The sequence below is a fragment of the Biomphalaria glabrata genome, chromosome 10 (assembly GCF_947242115.1).
Source record: "Biomphalaria glabrata chromosome 10, xgBioGlab47.1, whole genome shotgun sequence".
NCBI lineage: Eukaryota > Metazoa > Mollusca > Gastropoda > Planorbidae > Biomphalaria > Biomphalaria glabrata.
In genome coordinates this window covers 38,032,305-38,052,385 of record NC_074720.1, presented here as the reverse complement: position 1 = coordinate 38,052,385, position 20,081 = coordinate 38,032,305, and the positions used below count along the sequence as shown (strand labels likewise).

General features: G+C 37.2%; 1 protein-coding gene across 1 annotated transcript; it reads left to right on the top strand.

Annotated features, from left to right (window-relative positions):
• The first annotated feature begins 5,067 nt into the window (after nucleotides 1–5,067).
• Nucleotides 5,068–18,400, top strand: LOC106071623 (putative ammonium transporter 1). Its single transcript, XM_056044372.1, has 13 exons — nucleotides 5,068–5,470; nucleotides 6,056–6,208; nucleotides 8,712–8,801; nucleotides 9,016–9,243; nucleotides 10,229–10,338; nucleotides 11,718–11,855; nucleotides 12,034–12,200; nucleotides 12,894–12,957; nucleotides 14,324–14,462; nucleotides 14,555–14,649; nucleotides 15,325–15,451; nucleotides 15,921–16,037; nucleotides 17,514–18,400. Exons 2-13 carry the CDS (start codon nucleotides 6,073–6,075, stop codon nucleotides 17,864–17,866), a joined length of 1,764 nt encoding a protein of 587 aa, XP_055900347.1. The 5' UTR covers nucleotides 5,068–5,470; nucleotides 6,056–6,072; the 3' UTR covers nucleotides 17,867–18,400.
• Nucleotides 18,401–20,081: the final 1,681 nt, after the last annotated feature.

The following is a 20,081-nucleotide window of genomic DNA, read 5'->3' as shown; positions in this document are numbered from 1 at the left end:
TGTTACAAGCCTGTATTGTTATTAGCCCATATTGTTACAAGCCTACCTTGTTACAAGCCTGCGTTATTACAGGCCTACATTGTTACAAGCCTACATTGTTACAAGCCTACATTGTTATAAGCCTACATTGTTACAAGCCCACAACGTTACAAGCCTACTTTGTTACAAGCCTACATTGTTACAAGCCTGTATTGTTATTAGCCCATATTGTTACAAGCCTACCTTGTTACAAGCCTGCGTTATTACAAGCCTACATTGTTACAAGCCTACATTGTTACAAGCCTACATTGTTATAAGCCTACATTGTTATAAGCCTACATTGTTATAAGCCTACATTGTTATAAGCCTACATTGTTATAAGCCTACATTGCTACAAGCCTACATTGTTATAAGCCCGCATTGTTATAAGCCTACATTGTTACAAGCCTACATTGTTATAAGCCCGCATTGTTATAAGCCTACATTGTTACAAGCCCGCATTGTTATAAGCCTACATTGTTACAAGCCTACATTGTTACAAGCCCACATTGTTGCAAGCTTACATTGTTACAAGCCTACATTGTTACAATCCCACATTGTTGCAAGCTTACATTGTTACAAACCCACATTGCTGCAAGCCTACATTGCTACATCCTGCATTGTTACAAACCTGCATTGTTACGTGCCTACATTGATACAAGCCAGCATTGTTACAAGCCTACATTTTTACAAGCCTGAATTGTTACAAGCCTACATTGTTACAAGCCCACATTGTTGATAACCTACATTGTTACAAGCCCACATTGTTACAAGCCCACATTGTTGATAACCTACATTGTTACAAGCCTACATTGTTACAAGCCCACATTGTTGATAACCTACATTGTTACAAGCCCACATTGTTGATAACCTACTTTGTTACAAGCCTACATTGTTACAAGCCCACATTGTTGATAACCTACATTGTTACAAGCCTATATTGTTACAAGCCTACATTGTTACAAGCCTACATTGCTACAGCCTGCATTGTTACAAACCTGCATTGTTACAAGCCTACATTTTTACAAGCCTACATTGTTACAAGCCTACATTGCTACAGCCTGCATTGTTACAAACCTACATTGTTACAAGCCTACATTTTTACAAGCCTACATTGTTACAAGCCTACATTGCTACAGCCTGCATTGTTACAAACCTGCATTGTTACAAGCCTACATTTTTACAAGCCTACATTGTTACAAGCCTACATTGCTACAGCCTGCATTGTTACAAACCTGCATAGTTGATAACCTACATTGTTACAAGCCTACATTGTTACAAGCCCACATTGTTGATAACCTACATTGTTACAAGCCTACATTGTTACAAGCCCACATTGTTGATAACCTACATTGTTACAAGCACACATTGTTACAAGCCCACATTGTTGATAACCTACATTGTTACAAGCCCACATTGTTGATAACCTACATTGTTACAAGCCCACATTGCTGCAAGCCCACATTGTTGATAACCTACAGTGTTACAAGCCCACATTGCTGCAAGCCCACATTGTTGATAACCTACATTGTTACAAGCCCACATTGTTTCAAGCCTACATTGCTACAAGCATACATTTTTACAATACTGCATTGTTACTAGTCTAAAATGATACAAACATACAATGATATAAGCCAACATCGCTTCAAGCCTACTTCGTAACAAGCCTACTTCGTAACAAGCCTACTTCGTAACAAGCCTACTACATTACAAATATCTCAATACAATGTTATAACTACAAGTCTATAAAGTAGTAATTACAAGCCTATAAAGTAGTAATTACAAGCCTATAATGTAGTAATTACAAGCCTATAATGTAGTAATTACAAGCCTATAATGTAGTAATTACAAGCCTATAATGTAGTAATTACAAGCCTATAAAGTAGTAATTACAAGCCTATAAAGTAGTAACTACAAGCCTATATGTAGTAATTACAAGCCTATAATGTAGTAATTACAAGCCTATAAAGTAGTAATTACAAGCCTATAATGTAGTAATTACAAGCCTATAAAGTAGTAATTACAAGCCTATAATGTAGTAATTACAAGCCTATAATGTAGTAATTACAAGCCTATAATGTAGTAATTACAAGCCTATAAAGTAGTAATTACAAGCCTATAATGTAGTAATTACAAGCCTATAAAGTAGTAATTACAAGCCTATAAAGTAGTAATTACAAGCCTATAATGTAGTAATTACAAGCCTATAATGTAGTAATTACAAGCCTATTTATGTGATAATTACAAGCTTACAATGTTATAACCACAAGCCTACAATGCTAGATGTACAGGTGTATAATGTTACGAGTAATCCTGTACAGTTTTACAAGGCTATTAGTTTACATTTTGATGGTACAGTGTTACGAATACAAGGCTACAATGGTGTAACTTTGCTATGTTATAAGATAATGTCTTTGAAGTCACAAGACAAGTTGTAAATGTAACTATATTACAAGCATAAAGCTGCAAAGTTACAGTGCAAACATGGCTGCAAAACATACCTTTCATTTGCAATCATTGTGATCAACACATAGCAAATCCTTTACTATACCCATAGTCACCTTTCGTAGATTGAAATCTATTCCTTGTTAATCTTAGATAAGTTATTAATAACGACCTATTTTAAAACACATAATATAGGTATATATATCAATTGTGTCTCATTCTTTCAGAAATGCGATAACGCACATAATCTTCTTGGCGTAATCAAGGACTAATAGATTAAGGTTAACTACTAGAATTGTATAGTACACCTTTTCATAAAGAAGCTGGGATTCATTATCTCTTCTTTTATCTCTTCTTTGATAGGAAATCACGTATATTCTCTCACATACACACTTTAAAAAAAAGAGGAACTCCAAGCTTTTTTGTGTGGCAGGGTAGGATATCAGCTCTAAAGGGGAGACACACACATACACACACACATAGCACTAACATGAAAAGATATTGAGACTATTTAAGCAACAATCATTGTGGATAGTAAAGCAGAAGTGATTATACCACGGATTGCGTTGCACATTCCAAGCGCCACTTTAGCGGTCCCTCTCTCTCTCTATTTTTTTTTTACATGGATACAATTAGGCCTATACATGAAATAGAAATAATTTATAACTATTCAATCTTCCATGTTCTTAGACTCTTCGCTAGCAGAGTGGTTACCGCGTTGGCCTGAGAAGGCTTTAGCCCACAAGCTCAATTCAGATCGTTCCACTTTTAAAAAAATATTTAAAGCGATCACCCAGCTACCCCCTTCTTTCTCCCCTACCCTTTCCCGACTGGTGCAGACAAGTGATAGGATCATGGCGTATTGAGAAAGCTAGAAGCATGAAACTAATCTAAACAAAAACAATTGGTAAAAATATTACTAATCGTTTAGCTCTATTTTGTTTGTCTAGATCTATTACGAACTTAACTACATGAATGACCCAAACTAATTGATACACTTTATTTAAGCTTTGCTTTTTAAAAAGTATTTTGCTTGTTTTTATAAAAGAAACTAGAACAGACGCAAAATAAAGTCTTGAGATTTATAACAGATGAATATTCAGATTTTACTTGAGTAATTATATTAGTAAAATCAATAAGTTTAGAGACACTTCAGGACAGAAGACTAAAAAGTAAAACAGCAATCATACATAAAACAGTAAACTATTAATTACAAATTTCAAAACACAACCTAATAAAATACACAGAAATACACAAAGATGAAAAAAAAAAATTCTTATTCCATATGCCAGGATAAAATTCATACAAGTGCTTCTTCCTCCATAGTGCGGTTAGAACATAGAAAGATTTGCCTGAATTAGTCAAAAAAAAATAAAATAAACCAAAGATTTAGCAGAGTTTAGGAAAACCAACGATTTAGCAGAGTTTAAGAAAACCAACGACATAGCAGAGTTTACGTCTCTTATTAACATGAACGCCTAGACTTAACACACGTAGATGTAAGACGTAATTATCTTCTCTTCTGTTGGAACTTCTTTAATTTATAAGTTATCTTCTTCATGTCCAAGAAAATGTGACGTTTCCGTTCAAGACAACATAAGTATGAATTCAAGAAATAGAATATACATTAAAAAAAAAAACGTGACCGTGAGACTATTGGATGTGAGGTCAAGCTAATCGCGATGATCATTCTCTTTATCGTATGTTAGTGTTACCGAGGCTACAATAGTAATAACTCTGGTCGGGCTCAAAGTAAACAAATCCCATGACATTACATCGCAAGTAGTGGCCATCTCTCCCACACCCCTCCTTTTTTGTTTACCCCCACCCCCTCCTTTCCTACCACATCCCCTCCCCGGATCTTTCCTTGTTCCCTTCCTACACAGAGGCAAAGACTTAATTTGTACAACTTTCAAAGCTTGTCACATCGAGAAGAGGCTCGTCAAGGCTGGCGGCTGGGTCTAGCCGAGAAACAATAGGGTGCCCCCCCCCCGGCATTCAAATATTACTGTAACGTTAACCCCATTGTTATTTATAGCAACAAAAAAATGGAGGCCCTTGCTGTTAATTGCCCCTGTCTGGGTGGACAAGTAAGGACGCCCCTGCTAAAAAATAAAAGACCTACAAATAAAAAAAAAAAATTCCAGTTGAAACCAGTTTTCCATTTAACCCTAGTTTTTGTCCTCCTCTTTTCAGTAAAGCCCCTCTAGCCCAGAAAGTTTACGTGTTGGTCGAGGCGAAGTCTCGGTCCAGTAGCTCAGCGCAAGACCTACTTTGTCTGCTTTCGCTTCTCATTGGCTGAGCTCCGTGTCACAGAAATCACATGACCTTGACATGCGACTTCTCTTCTCGCATTTAATGCCATTATTTTTTTATTTCAGAAAGAGAAATAAATTTGCATATTACGTCATTTTTGTGGGTGCGTGTTTGCCTGCTTGCGCATTATATTACCCCCCTCCCCCCGCATTCTCTCTCTCTTAACCCATTATATCTAACCAAAATCGCCCCACCCCTATCCCCTATACATTTAGGGGACTGTAGCGATATGCGCGACAATAAAAATTGCATGAATTGTCTGACCTATATAAGTTGTTTTCTAAGGCTTCAGTCCGTGTGTGATTTTCTCTCTCCAGGAACTCGCCTGAGCTTCGCCTTACCCCCCCCTATAAAAGCGCCTGTACCCAGACCTCGCTTGGACATTCAGTCACGGGTAGTCTTTCAGACGACACGCTCTTGCGCCAATCTCTTCGGTCTCCATTCGCTGTCGGAACTCTGGACAGTCCAGCCACGTGGTCATGAGTACAATCTCTGCAGGGGACAATAGTTCATCCAACATCTTCTACTATTTGGTGAGCATCAGAGGTTTATACCGGCGAAATCGCCGCTGTTATTAAACCATTTTGTTTGGATCGCTTGTGCATCATCATTCATCATCTGAAGAAAGTCCCCCATTCATTTCTTCTGGAACGTATCGTTACTCGGATATTGATCTATTCTTTTCAATCAGGTATGTTGTGTGTGGACTTTTTAATTTTTTTTGGCAGATTTTTTGTTAAAGTCCAGCTCGTTTGATGGATTACTTTGACCTTTGCTCTTTTTCCCAAAACGAGGCTAGAGCTAAGCTGTTGGGAACGTTAATATTCTCAACACGCGTGTGACATTAAAGTTTTTAGAGTACATTTCAATGGTGCTTGACCATTACCTTAAATAGCTATCGAATTTTGCTTGTTTGTAGATCATTATCAAATAACAAAGATGTTAGCTGACTTAAAATTGCGTAACTTAAAAAAGTACTTTTTTTTATAGACTCTCTACACGTGTAAAACCTTCATTCTAAAACTTGTGGTGGTATTACTTATGCGTATCTATACTCTGTAGCTATTTTACGTTAAGACCATCTCCCCCCCCCCCCCCGCTACTCGTGTGGCTAAAGAAATACCATATAGTAGGAATTGTAGTGAGCCAGTATTAAAGTTGCAGTCTTTTTAACTATGGCATTAAGTGCATTCGTTTTTAATGACAAAGTACTCTATCTTTTGATGGTCATTTTTTTTTTAAACTTCATAGTTGGCACGATTTTTTTTCCCTTTAGCTCAATAAAACATCAGAATGAGCAACATTACAGCCGTTCCTGCGACTCAAGCTCCAGTGACTCGGAGCTTAGAGGAGTTAAACTATTTATTTGACAATCTGTCTCAGAACATAGACAACTTCTACCAGCTGACATTTGGCATCATGATCTTGCGTAAGTAGTCTTCCCCTGAATGTTTATATATAAGTAGTCTTCCCCTGAACGTTTATATGCAAGTAGTCTTCCCCTGAATGTTTATATGCAAGTAGTCTTCCCCTGAATGTTTATATATAAGTAGTCTTCCCCTGAATGTTTATATATAAGTAGTCTTCCCCTGAATGTTTATATGCAAGTAGTCTTCCCCTGAATGTTTATATGCAAGTAGTCTTCCCCTGAATGTTTACATATAAGTAGTCTTCCCCTGAATGTTTACATATAAGTAGTCTTCCCCTGAATGTTTATATGCAAGTAGTCTTCCCCTGAATGTTTATATGCAAGTAGTCTTCCCCTGAATGTTTATATGCAAGTAGTCTTCCCATGATTGTTTATATGCAAGTAGTCTTCCCATGAATGTTTATATATAAGTAGTCTTCCCATGAATGTTTATATATAAGTAGTCTTCCCATGAATGTTTATATGCAAGTAGACTTCCCCTGAATGTTTATATATAAGTAGACTTCCCCTGAATGTTTATATATAAGTAGTCTTTTCCCTGAATGTTTATACGTAAATAGTCTTCCCATGAATGTTTATACGTAAATAGTCTTCCCATGAATGTTTATACGTAAATAGTCTTCCCATGAATGTTTATACGTAAGTAGTCTTCCCCTGAGTATTTATATAAACGTTTAGGTTTGCATCAACTTAAGGCAAACCGATTTACATTTTAAAATGCCTGGCAAAAAGCTTATTAAAATACATTCGTCATAGAAAACCATCATTTAAAAAAAACACTCACAAACTCTTACAGATAAAATAGTATTGTGTGTAAGTGTAAATATAAAATATATTTTACTAGAAACTTTTAGAAATTTCCCTTTTTTTCCTAATGGATTACTTCCAAGGCATGTAACATGTGTGCGTTTATAAAATAGGGAGTCAGCGTATAGAATCTACCAAGAAAAGTGAACGGATCTGTATTTTTGTTGAACATAACAAGGCAGCCAAGGTGTTTGTTTTATAAGGAAACTGTGGCTGTTCTACAAAAATAAAAACAAAACAACAAAAAAAAACATTCGCCATTTTCTGACGCGTAAAAAGAAAACTCTAAATATCGCCATAACGAATGTAAGTAGGCCTACTAGATAATCGGGTCTCAAATAAAATAGTTTCAGGTCAATTTCATTAAGCTTTTGCATCTTTTCGATCATGTGGCCCGCGACACCAGTGTTGGAAAATTAAAATCGCCCCCTGATTGAATTAGGTTGGACATCACTGTTCTAGAGCATTATAGTGGTCAAAAAAAAAAAAAAATTATGAAGAAAGATTAACATGGTTCTCTCCCTTTGAAGTAGTGCTTGAGAAAAAAAGTGGGGGCAGGGTGGATATTTTAAATTCTAGATGTAGACATTGAAAAGTTTATCGTGAAAATCTATAATAGTCATTGTTTTTCACATAACTAGCTAGACTTGTAGTTTAAATGTGGCTCATTTACAAAACCTTAGTGAACGGAAACAGAACTTTTTTTTATTAGAGAGTAACATATTTAATTCTGAAAGAAGGCACTTCTGTGCCCTGCCCGAAGCGCTAATGCGTTCGCCAAGCGAGGCATGAACTTAGTACACAAAACACGTAGAAAAGGTGTAAAAATAATCAGCAGAGTTCCGTGGAAATATAAACGTCTGAAAACGGAAATGAACCAGATTTTCACGTGACAAGCTTTTTGGTGCATCCGGTGTAAAAAAAATAACCGGAAGTATTGATAAGCGAAGTATTTTATAAATTATAACTTTTTAAGAAAATCACTGCACTTTTCAGTACTCGTATTATAATACCTGGGTTATTATTTGTTTACAATTTCCTTTTGTTTGCTTGTAAACTCTTCATGGGTTGAAAGGGTAAACTAGAAGTTCGAAAATGGCTCTAAAAGATTTTCAAAGAGATTTAACAATTTATATTATAAAACTTTAAAAACAAACAAACAAAAAAACAAAAACAAAAAAAAAAAAACTACCTAATATGCCACACAGCGAACACTCTGGTTTGACTTACAATAAAAAAAGTTAGAAATTAAATTTGGCTTTAAGTCTTGCGAGCACGGCTTGAACGGGAATTCCCGTACTCGACTTAAATGTTTTTTTCGTATCCAGTGAAGAATTAAATAAAATACGAACATTTTGCGCAACATTTTGTAGACATGAATTTCCCGTCCACATGCCCTTGTAAAAAACCATTAGCTGGACAGTCCGAGCTCACTTAACCGACTTTTTTTTTTTTTTTTTGGAATTATGAAGCATGACCAAAAAAAGTAAAGTTCCATTTTCAGACCTTGTGGTCTATAAGGCAGATGATGTAAAGGTCATCTGTTTCTGTAGCCTACGGTTAACAAGAGTGTCATGTGGCCAGCACAATGACTGTAGCATGACAAAAAAATAATCAGAAATCAGCTTGATAAAGGAATTTTTTTTTCCTTTTTTTTTTAATTTTTTTTTTTTTTTTTTTTTTACTTTTCTCTCAGTGTTGACCATGGGCTTTGCCTTCATCGAGGCCGGAGCAGTGCGCAGTAAAAATACCCACAACATTCTGCTCAAGAACTATCTGGATGGATGTAGGTTTTGTTTTCTTACTCTTAGTCGTTTTATTTTAGTTTTATTTTTTATTACTTGTCTAATAGAATAGAATTAATGATCAGTTATACAGATTTAAAATTCTAAACAAAAAAAAAAAAGTAGAATTTTGGCGAATTTGTTAATTTTTTTTTTTTTTTACTTATAACATTGCAATGCTGACCTGCCTCTGAGTTGTCCGTATTCTTGTTTTAGTTGTGTCTGGGATCTCCTACTGGTGTATCGGCTACGCCTTTGCCTATGGCGAGGGTAACAGGTTCATAGGGTGGCACGGCTTCGCCTCTGCCTACGTGGAGGACAAGTTGATGTCCAACTTCTTCTACCAGCTCATGTTCGCCTCCACCTCCTGCACCATCGTGTCCGGCGCCCTGGCCGAGCGGTGTGACTTCATTGCGTACCTCATCTATAGTTTCTTCCTGACAGGTGCGTGAAGTTTTTCATTTCGGTAGAAATGTTATTGCTTTTATTACATATCATATATCAGATGCTGTTAATATTGTATTGTGATGTGACTGTGTCGACGTTGTGTTGTGTCTGTGTCGACGTTGTGTTGTGACTGTGTCGACGTTGTGTTGTGTCTGTGCCGACGTTGTGTTGTGTCTGTGTCGACGTTGTGTTGTGTCTGTGCCGACGTTGTGTTGTGACTGTGCCGACGTTGTGTTGTGACTGTGCCGACGTTGTGTTGTGACTGTGCCGACGTTGTGTTGTGACTGTGTCGACGTTGTGTTGTGACTGTGTCGATGTAGCATTTGAAAATGCTCGATTTTAATCAATAGGCGTGAATATTTTTTAAAAAGAATTATCATTTTATGGAACAAGACGCCAACCAGTAATTGAACTATGCTTTATGAAATATAACAAGTCTACATATCACATAGCAGGACGGACTTATCAAGCCAGCTGGAGGCCGAAGCATCGCTTGGAGAAATGCAATTAAGGGAGGATTTTGCTGAGAAACCAAAATTGACTATATAAACCAAAAGTTTCAAGATCGGAAAACCTTAAGACCGCCCCCCCCCCCCCCCCCACAGACACTATTTCGGTATAGATGAAAAACTTAATATACAAACACAACCTATCACTCCATAGCCGTGAGGATTAGAAAACAAAGAAAGCTGGGAAATTTGAATTAAGTATTTTAAATGTTTAAAAGGCTCAAAGGATACAAGTGTCTAATACTTATTTTTGTATTTCAAATCTTTTTTTTTTTCTTTTTTTTTTTTTTAGAAAGATGTCAAATCTTTAGATTGAGGTATTATTTTATTATTAACCATAAACCAAAAATGTTTTGTAAGACTTTGTGTCTGGATTAAATTAAAATTGTCACTCAACTGGTTGCAAACACCTTGCATAAAAACAGAGCTGCAATTGTGTTTTTGTATTGACTATTTGTATTATTTCTCTTCAGCCTTTGTCTATCCGTTATGCAGTCGCTGGGGGTGGTCACACTATGGAGTCTTCTATCAGGGTCTAGACATTGAGATAGAGAACGGACAGACAGTGCACATTAAATACGAGGTGAGTCAGTGAAACATTGTTTCCTCCTTTTTCCACTTCTCTCCCCTTTCTCCGTTCATTCCATTACCATTTCAGAAAATGAGCCGCAGACTTGTTCGATGATTGTTGGTCCAAGCCTTAAGCACAACTGACCTATGTAGGCGTATTATATTAACTCTTTCTCTCTTAACTGACGATACCAGCGTTGATTCCACCAGAATGTGGATAATAATAACGGAGAGAAAGAGTTAATGAACTAACATTAAATATCACGATCAAGTGTCCATTTTAAAAATCAAAACTTTTAAACATTTTATTGAACTTGAGACGAGATAGATCTGATAGGCTAGTAACAAAATGAAATAGTGAAACGAATCTCACAACTAGTTGTCTCTCTCTTGCTTCTCTGATTCGTCTCCCGTTCAACCTTCACCCACACGCACGTGACATCCATTAACATAGACATGTCATGGTTTCAACAGAACAAAAAAAAAAAAACCCGCACTCCTTTGTGCTAAACGGATAAGACCCCCCCCCCCACTATGTGAGTACTGTGGCTCTTACCTCACCGTGAAACACATCTTCCTTGATTGCCCCAGATACCAGGATATTATACTTCACAATTTCCTAGTTTATGTTCATATGATATTGAAGGAGAGAAGACTCAATAGATTATACATAAAACACTGAACCATAATCTTCAAATACAAAAAAAACAAAATCTAATAAAATACTCAGAAAGACACAAAGATAAAGGCACATTCCTCGTTCCATATGCTAGGACAAATTTGTACAAATACTCGTTCTTCACCAGTGCTATCAGAGCATGGAATGGGTTGCCTGAGCCAGCCAAGAAAAGCAATAACTTTGCAGAAATTAGGTCATTGGTTAACATGCATGACTAGATGCATGACGCGTAGGATGTAATCTTTTCTGGAGTAACGTCTCTATTCTATAAGATAAACTAAAGGGAAAAAAAATGGCCCAGTCTGGGAACTGCACCACTTCATTTGCTTTATGGGCTGGGCTGTCAACTTTGCTTTCCGTACGAATTTTTAGCACTGATTATTTTTTTGAGTTTTTGACTTGTCCATTACCTTCTACCTTTTGATTTGACTATGTGTAAAAAAAAAAGTGAGCTACTAAAGGAATGGAAAAACAAATGACGTCATTACACCTCTTTAATATTTTCTAATCATTAAATCTCGTCGTTCTACCATTCTTACTATTTTAACCCTTTCTCTCCTAACTAACGATACCAACGTTGATTCCACCAGAATGTGGTAAATAATTAAGGAGAGAAAGAGTTAAGAAGTAAATGAAATGTGTACAGTGCACGAGATAATGGTTATTTGTTTTATTTATGTGCACATCTTTATTCTTCTATTTATCATTCGAAGGATTTTGGTGGCAGCGGCATTGTTCATCTTGTCGGTGGGACTACTGCGTTTTTCGGCGCCTTGATCTTAGGGCCTCGTATTGGCAGATTTCACAAAGAGACTGGCACGTGTATACCCATCAGGGGTCATTCAGTTCCGGTAAGTTTAAAAATGCTTATTTTACAACTGTACAAAACAAAGCCAAAACGTTTGTGCGGGCCATTTTAATTTCCGGCTCTCATGTCGCGGGTTGAATTAGGTTGGGCATCACTGATATAGTTATTAGATTTTGTAAAAACCCAACTACCAGTTTAACACATTTTTTTTTAAATTTCAGTTGGCTGCTCTTGGTGCGTTCGTGCTCGTCTTCGGCTTCCTGGCCTTCAACGCCGCTTCTCAAGGTCACTTGTCTCACCCTGGAGACGGTGACGCCATCAACATGGCGGTCTTCAATACGATCATTTCCGCTAGTATGGGCGCTTTCACGTCTCTCTTTGCTCACAAGTAAGTTCTCCTTTTTATGTTCTTAATGCACAAGAAGCTGGGACGTTGTTTTTTTTTTTAAATAGAATTTTTGAACGATACCAAGTCATCATAGACAAGCAAAATAAAAAAAAAAAAGCAAAGGGGAATGAACTCATCACATTAACTATATCTCCTAATAATGAAGTTATTCCCCTTTTTTTCATACTGAAATGATTACCAATAAATAAATGACTTAATTAATTTTTTGATTCATGTTAAAAGTTCCAACCTTATCTGAGAATGGGTGTGGGAGAAATAACGTGTACACACTTTTTACTTGACAGGCGAGTTTATCTTAAGCTTTGCAATTAAAAAAAAAAGGAATTTGTAGCCTTATGGATATTTGATATTTTTTATTTTTGGCACATCGGCAGAAGTTAGGCCATGCCAAGAGTTAAATGTTCTACAGCTAAGTTATTACAAATTCTCTATTCATAGCTCAAGTAGCCTTTTGGAATATGTAGTGCGACTTGTTGACCAATTTTAAAGTTGACCCTGACCCATAATTTTTTTCACTCACTTAGACTTTTATACAAGTTATTCCCTTCCCTTGTCAAGAATTCATAAATGGAAAACAACGAATGTCAGATCACAGTATATATAGTTGCTCGTTTTCATTCTACTATATATATATATATACTCATTTTATGTATGGTACTTTTTTGTTAATAGGATTGGACTCTTTGGTCATCACTGGAGTATGCTTAGTGTCATCAATGGAGCCTTCGTTGGCATGGTGAGTACTTGCATATTTGCCTAGGTTTCGTTTTGGTCACATCGTTGGTGCACACCCTCGAAAGTTGGACATCAAGCAAAAAACAAGTTTTATGTGTAGTCTAAAACTCTGTACTGTTCGGTCATAATTTTAAGACATGACTCACTATCAAAAGTCCTTCTTCAAGGTCCAGTGGAGGGAGCACGAAGAAAGGGCGGCCCAAAGAAAAGCTGGATGGATAGCGTAATAAGAATGGGCTGGCCTCTCTCTTGATATCCAACTAAGAACAGCTGCTGACCGGAAACAGTGGAGGGATTTGGGTGCACGAACTGTCACAGCATCCCGATGAAAGTCAAGGGACAGATGAGGATGAAACTAAGATCTAAAAGTACTAAACCAATGCTAGGGCTCGATCTCTAGCAGTGTTTGGCGAACTTGTGCCCCGCATAAATATGACGGTCTTGTCAACACAAGGTTATTGAGGTTTCTCAAAATGAACTAAAATTCAAATTGAACGTCGCTGTTGCCAACTACAAAAAAAAATAAAAAATGAGCTATTTTAACATCTTAATGGTTGTCAAATGTTTATTTATATATTTATATATCTAGACTGGACATGAGATCTTTTAACAATACAAAAAATGTGAATTTTTTTTTAAAAAGTTGAAACAATGCCTTGTTTTGTAAACTTTTTTTTTCAGTCCTAACTTGTACAACGTATAATTTAATTTGTAGATCTAGATCTAGTAATGAAGCATCATAAATTAAAGTACTCTCGTCTCATAATGATTATTTTGCAATTTTTAGATACATAATCTAGAAAGATCTAGGTAATCAATCTATTTAAATGTACATAAGATGATTGAAATAAGTCATGAATTATTTCGATCTAGGATTTTTGAAAATATCTCAATGGAAACCAACATGAAATGCCTTTGTTTCATATATTTGCGTGAATATATAGTTCTGTGATTAATTGTCCATTCTAAAGAAAATCCGAGAAATGATTTTGCATTATTTCTAAACTTTGAAAACTAAAGATCATTACTTTTCTAAGACAAAAGATTTATTTACAGCTAGAAGAGTTACGTACATAAATCTCTCTCTCTCTATATATATATATATAGGTCTGTGAATCAGTCGCGGATGTGTTTCCGATTTCCAGTCTCGATATAATATATACAATAGGTCTATGGTGCATACACACTTTAAAAACTCACTTCCTTTATTTTGTACACCGGATACACCACTTTTTTTTCTACATGAGAATCTATATTATCGCAGGCACTTACCTACATTTACCTCTTTAGTACACAAACAACTTTTAGTATTTAGTATAAATATTTTTGGAACTAAATACAAATGTGTTGACTTTTGTTTTTAAAAGGTGGCTATTTGTGGAGGTTGTAACTCAATGAAACCTTGGGGAGCAGTCATTGTTGGCTTTGTCGGCGCCTTGATCATGAATATTATTGAAGTCACCCTGCAGAAATGGCAAATTGACGATCCTTTGAATGCTGTAGGGGGTAAGTCACCTCTAAACATTGGTATCTTAAAACGATAACAAAGTTAGTACAAATACATTGTATTCTAAGCTTTGCCTTTTTTTTTCCCCCAGTTCATTTCGGAGGCGGATCATGGGGAGCCTTAAGTGTGGCCTTTGTCAAGTATCCAACCGGCATTTTGATGGCTTGGGATAAAAGATCAGGCTATGTAAGAAAGGATTTTTTTTTTATTCTGGAAAAAAAAACTGGTGGGGGGGGGGGGGAGGGTGGATTTCAAGAGCTCGAACCGAGTTCACGATTATTATTTTTGGGGAGTTTTGTTACTGAAATACGGGACTTAACAAAGCCTAGTAAAGGGAGAACATTCAATTTACACGTTTCTTATTTTAAAAATTCTTTAAGGGTATCTCCCTTTGCAAGACTTTCCGTGTTAATTCCACACACAAAAATTTCTGCACTGTAGTGTCTTCCATTATTTGTCCTATTTTTGGGGGGTTAGTTTTATCAAAATGCTCTTCTGTGCTAGGTGGTTGCTGGGCGTGGGGCTGGTGAAACAGTATAAAAGTATATATAAGTAGTGCTTGGGATAATAGGCTGTTTGGAAGTATTTCTTCCCTCCCCCCCACCCCCCGGCCTGCTTTTTCTTTGCTTGGTACTACCCAAACTGTTGGTACTACCTAAACTGAACTTCATCGTATCTACGCATGCCCGGCCTCGTTTTTCAGTGTTCACTTGTGTATGTCCATTGAGTATAATTTCAAATGAAAAGTCGAAACATGGGGATGCCTTGCCTAAACCTAAAACTGCTTTTTCGAATTATTTATTGACATTTAGTCACTCACTTATAAGCTTGTCCTAAAACCTATATGCTCTGGTTTCACAGATGTTGGCATGGCAGCTGGCTGGGATCTGCTCTTATTTCATCTGGACTGCTGGCATGATGACTTTGTTGTATTTGACTTTGAGATATTTCGGCCTCTTTAGAGTACCACCAGAGATCGAAATGAAAGGTGAGGGAAGCATGATTGTGTGTTACTAAATTGTAGCGGAGTATGGCTTACTAGCTCTGTCCAAAGAGAGGCAAGAGCGATACAGTTTTAGAATCAGCGGGGTTGCAGTTGTGGCTACGCTTGAATGGGGGTGGGGGCGGGCTAATAATGCAGTATGGCTGAAGACGTTAGGCTATAGCTGCTGGATGGTTGCAGTATGGCTACTCTTGGCCAAGAGTTTTGTACTGCATTATGGCTACCTTTAACTGGGAGGTTTAAAGTGCAGTATGGCAGGGTAGCTAGCTAGCTACAAAGCTACACGTGGCTCGGACGTGAAATCAGAAGGCAATAAACTGCGTGGTGCCACAGGGCACTAAAATACACTATTAAAAAATATATTAAAAAAAACTAGTATGCCTGCAAAATTTTAATAGATTTTTTTCTCATGAAGTTTAGCAAAAAAAAAAATTAAAATTTTGTTGTTGTTCAGGTCTGGACATACCAAAACATGGTGAGCCTGCCTACCCATTGGAAGCTTATGGTCATGGTTACTACGAGAAAGTGTTGGCAGTACTTGAGAATGGACAGCTGGCTCAGACAGAGCAAGGTAGGTGGCTCTCTTTCTAAATTAAAACTGAGTTATTGTTATGCATAAAGGGCCAGATCTAAGCAGCATGTGGGGGCCCTGGAGCACGGTTTTTGGAGGCCCCTACAATTTTTTCGAAAGCTTTAATGGAAATTCCCTTTTTACTAATACTTGTATCTTAACTATGCCATAAGAGTGCTTGAATATTAATCTTAATTTTGTTTCCTTTAAATTCAGAGATTTAAAAAAAAACTTTTGATGGGACGCCCTCCCTTAAATCCGGCCCTGTATGCATATATCTTTTAGAGTTCAGAACAGAATTTCGCCGATGGCTTAGCTCTCATATTCAAATCGACTGTTCATGAATCAAACACAGGGATACTGCAATACTTCATTCCGAATACTTACATTGATAAATCCAAAAAGAATCGCATTAGTAGAATTCAGACTAACAACACACAAATGTATGTGGTGCCCTCAACAATTTTTCTAACGCTGTAATGATCCTTTTACAAATGAAAATACTTGTATCTAAAATCATGTTATATTTTAGAAGAAATAGGTTTTGTAAATTTAATTTCACTTTCCTTTAAAAAAAAATATGCATATTTTAGTTTAAAAAAGTGTACATTTTTCAGTTTGTTGAGGGGTAGGGCCCTTGGTAGACACTAAAATCACATTTTGTCAGCAAAAAAAAAAAAGGGGGTTAAAAAAAAAACTTTCTGATCCTTCGAAATTCGGATATATTATCTTTATTGTGGATTCTCCTTTCTTATGGAGTTCCCCCGGGGCTGTAGCCCTCGCCTGCCCTCCCTTAAATCCTCCCCTTACATTGGCTGAATAGCATATGTCATAGTGCGGCCCTTGCGCCTTTGTTTTATTGAATTTCTTGTCCTTGTCACGCATTCGATGGTATCCACTGGGAGTAGACCTATTGGTGGGACTTTTCTGTCTTTTTATCTTCAAAATTATTTCTTTGAATACATCTTCGCATCACGTACATAGTCATATAGGTATGATAATTCCACTTTTCAAATACTTTGTTCTTCCAAATCAATTATATTCCACATACTAATGCTAAGTCTAAACAGGCTACACTCACCCTCAATCTCCCCTTAGCCACCTGTCTTACACGACTAACTCTGTATCTGCTAGGGTGTTAATAATTATTGGGTTATATCCCTTTGAAGAACAAACTGTATCTGCTATGGTGTTAATAGTAATTATTGGGCTATATCCCTTTGATGAACAAACTCTGTATCTGCTATGGTGTTAATAATTATTGGGTTATATCCCTTTGATGAACAAACTCTGTATCTGCTAGGGTGTTAATAATTATTGGGTTATATCCCTTTGATGAACAAACTCTGTATCTGCTAGGGTGTTAATAATTATTGGGTTATATCCCTTTGATGAACAAACTCTGTATCTGCTATGGTGTTAATAATTATTGGGTTATATCCCTTTGATGAACAACTGTTACCATATTCTTTGCAGGTTTTGAGAGCGGAGTCTTCGTCAAGGATGAAGGACCTTACGAGCATCCAGAGGTCAAAGTCATGGGCATCCACAAGATTCACTCTGTGCCGTCCATGATAGAGCTGGACTCCATCAACAAGTTTAAGGCGGTCAAGAACCCGGAGGACATCGAGCGCATTAAGAGGTCCATCTCGTCCGCGTCCCTCCCGTCCGTGGCGCCTCCTTCCCCGACGTCACCGATCGTGAAGAAGTCTTCCGGCAACAAGTGGGGCCCCGCCCGCATCTTGGCTGAGGAGGGCTACACCAACAAGGCCATGGACTACAGCGAGGGCAACGGAAAGTCTGACAACATAGAGAGAACAGCCCTTTGAGAGCCCCCCCCCCTGGACCATTGGGTGCGGCCACCGGGATGCACCTGAACAGAACATCTCAGCAGCCTGGTTACATTTAAGGAAGTCAGTGACTAAAAGATATCCTCGATTTTGTTTTATTGATTATGAAACTAACATTTTATCTTTATGTATTAATTTTTTTTTCTTTAAGGTACTCGTTCAATATTTAAAGCATTTAATTTTTACAGCTGCATTTATATCTGAATAAGCATTTAATTGTCGGTTATGTCCATGTTTTCCCAGCCACGCACAGAAAACGAATCAATGTTGTACATGCCAAGGGAGAGAATACCGGATTATTTAAATAGTATCTATTTCAAGGTGGTCTCCCTCTGCTGAAATGTCCATTTGCTATTTGTTGTATAACCAAGCAATTTATTTGTAAACAGAATACCGATGACAGTGCATTTCTTTGTACATAGTTTTAAATATTTACTTTACAGTAGATTTTTAAATAAATTTATATTTTAATTTTTTAACGAATTTATTACAATTAAAACTTGTATAACGAAAGATGGTTTTATATTGTGATTTCTAGATATTGTGCTGTACATTTTGAACTAAAACTTATATGAACTTAAAAGACAACACAGTACACTACAAAGAATAAGATATAATTAAAAGGCATTTGGCTGAAGCAGTGATGCCAAAAAAATAGAGACTATGGGCCACATAGGTCCGTGATGTGGTACCATCTGGCCCGCTGAAATGTCATGTCGGCACAGTGAGAAAATCTTCTCTCCACAAAAAAACCGTCTTGCACTAAGCTAGTGTCCTTGATCTTATTCAACCTATTTGTTGTAAGGTATAGTCTCTTTTTAAAGAACATTAAACAACTTTATGAAGTCAAACATAAACAAATAAGAAAAATCATCTAAATGGACCTCATTCACCAATCGTAAACAAACATTTAGCCACGTGATAATGATGAAACAATATTACGTATCACGTGACAGCCTTTATGGATTGCGTATTTTGTATGGAAGATGTAGAAAACCACGTGGCAAATGTTGTCTGTTTATGATTGGTGAGTGAGGTCTATTCTTGGTTTGAGACGCGATTGTCAGATTACACCTAGAGTGGGTGATTGATGAGAATATTTACCAAAAGAGACAAGAAAATGAGTCGGCTGTAAGGCTACAGGGTTACTCACATGCAAGTAGGGACGTGAAGCCATTTTCTGACTGCGAAAGAGAAAAAGAGCTCTCTTGCAATGATGGAAGAAATGTCCTGAGAAGAAGAAAGCTGCTGAAGCTTCAACCTTACTCATAAAAATTACAAGGAGAGTGAAAGATTAAGTGTCTCCATCCGCTGACGAGTCTATCGTCATATCTTCTCAATGTTTGTATTGATTTGCATAACAGTTTTGAAATGAAGTTAGTAGTTATAAGACGCATGCACGGGGCCACTACTAGAGAAGTCCTGTTAACAAAGTTTCAACCATCACAGAGGATCTTGCTTGGAAGAAATTAATGAGTGACTACTGGTGGTGCCAAAACTATAGTTGTCTTAGACTTTAGCGGCGCATTGGGCGGCAAGCTGTCTCCACTAAGATCTGTCACTGGCAATGTCTGAAGCCTCTTCCCACCTGGTGTCCACTGTTATGAGGTCCTCCATGAAAGTCTGGCGCCAAGTTATACAGTTTGCTCTTTCCTCGTATCGGACTTCGAGTCATCTCAACTCTTGGTACCGGCATGCGTAATTCATTTGTGGGAGAACATGTCCCGCAAATCCCATGCGACGCTCTGTTACAACCTCACTAAGTGGTCGACTACCAGTGTGGCATAGGATTTCCTTGTTTGAGACCTAGCTTCTATAACTTGACTCCTAATCATTCGTCTTAGCAATCTTTGTTGAGTCACGTTTGTCACATCATAGCTTGATAGCTATTGTGATATGGACTAGTCAGGAAGCACGGAGTACACTCTTTATTTGTGTTTATGTTTAACGTGAAAGTGAAACATAACGGGGAACTATGGGTACAAGGTCTCGTTCTGAGAGTTGACCACATTGAAATCAGTAGACGCAATGGATATGGAAGAAGATAGATGTATTTTGTTTTTGAGTGGAAAGCATTGCTAGCTACGTATTTGATGAACTCTATTGGATCCATCCATCCATCCCAGTGGCGCTACAGCCCATGGAGGGCTCTGGCCTGCTTTAACACATCCTTTCATTCAGATCTCTCCTGGGC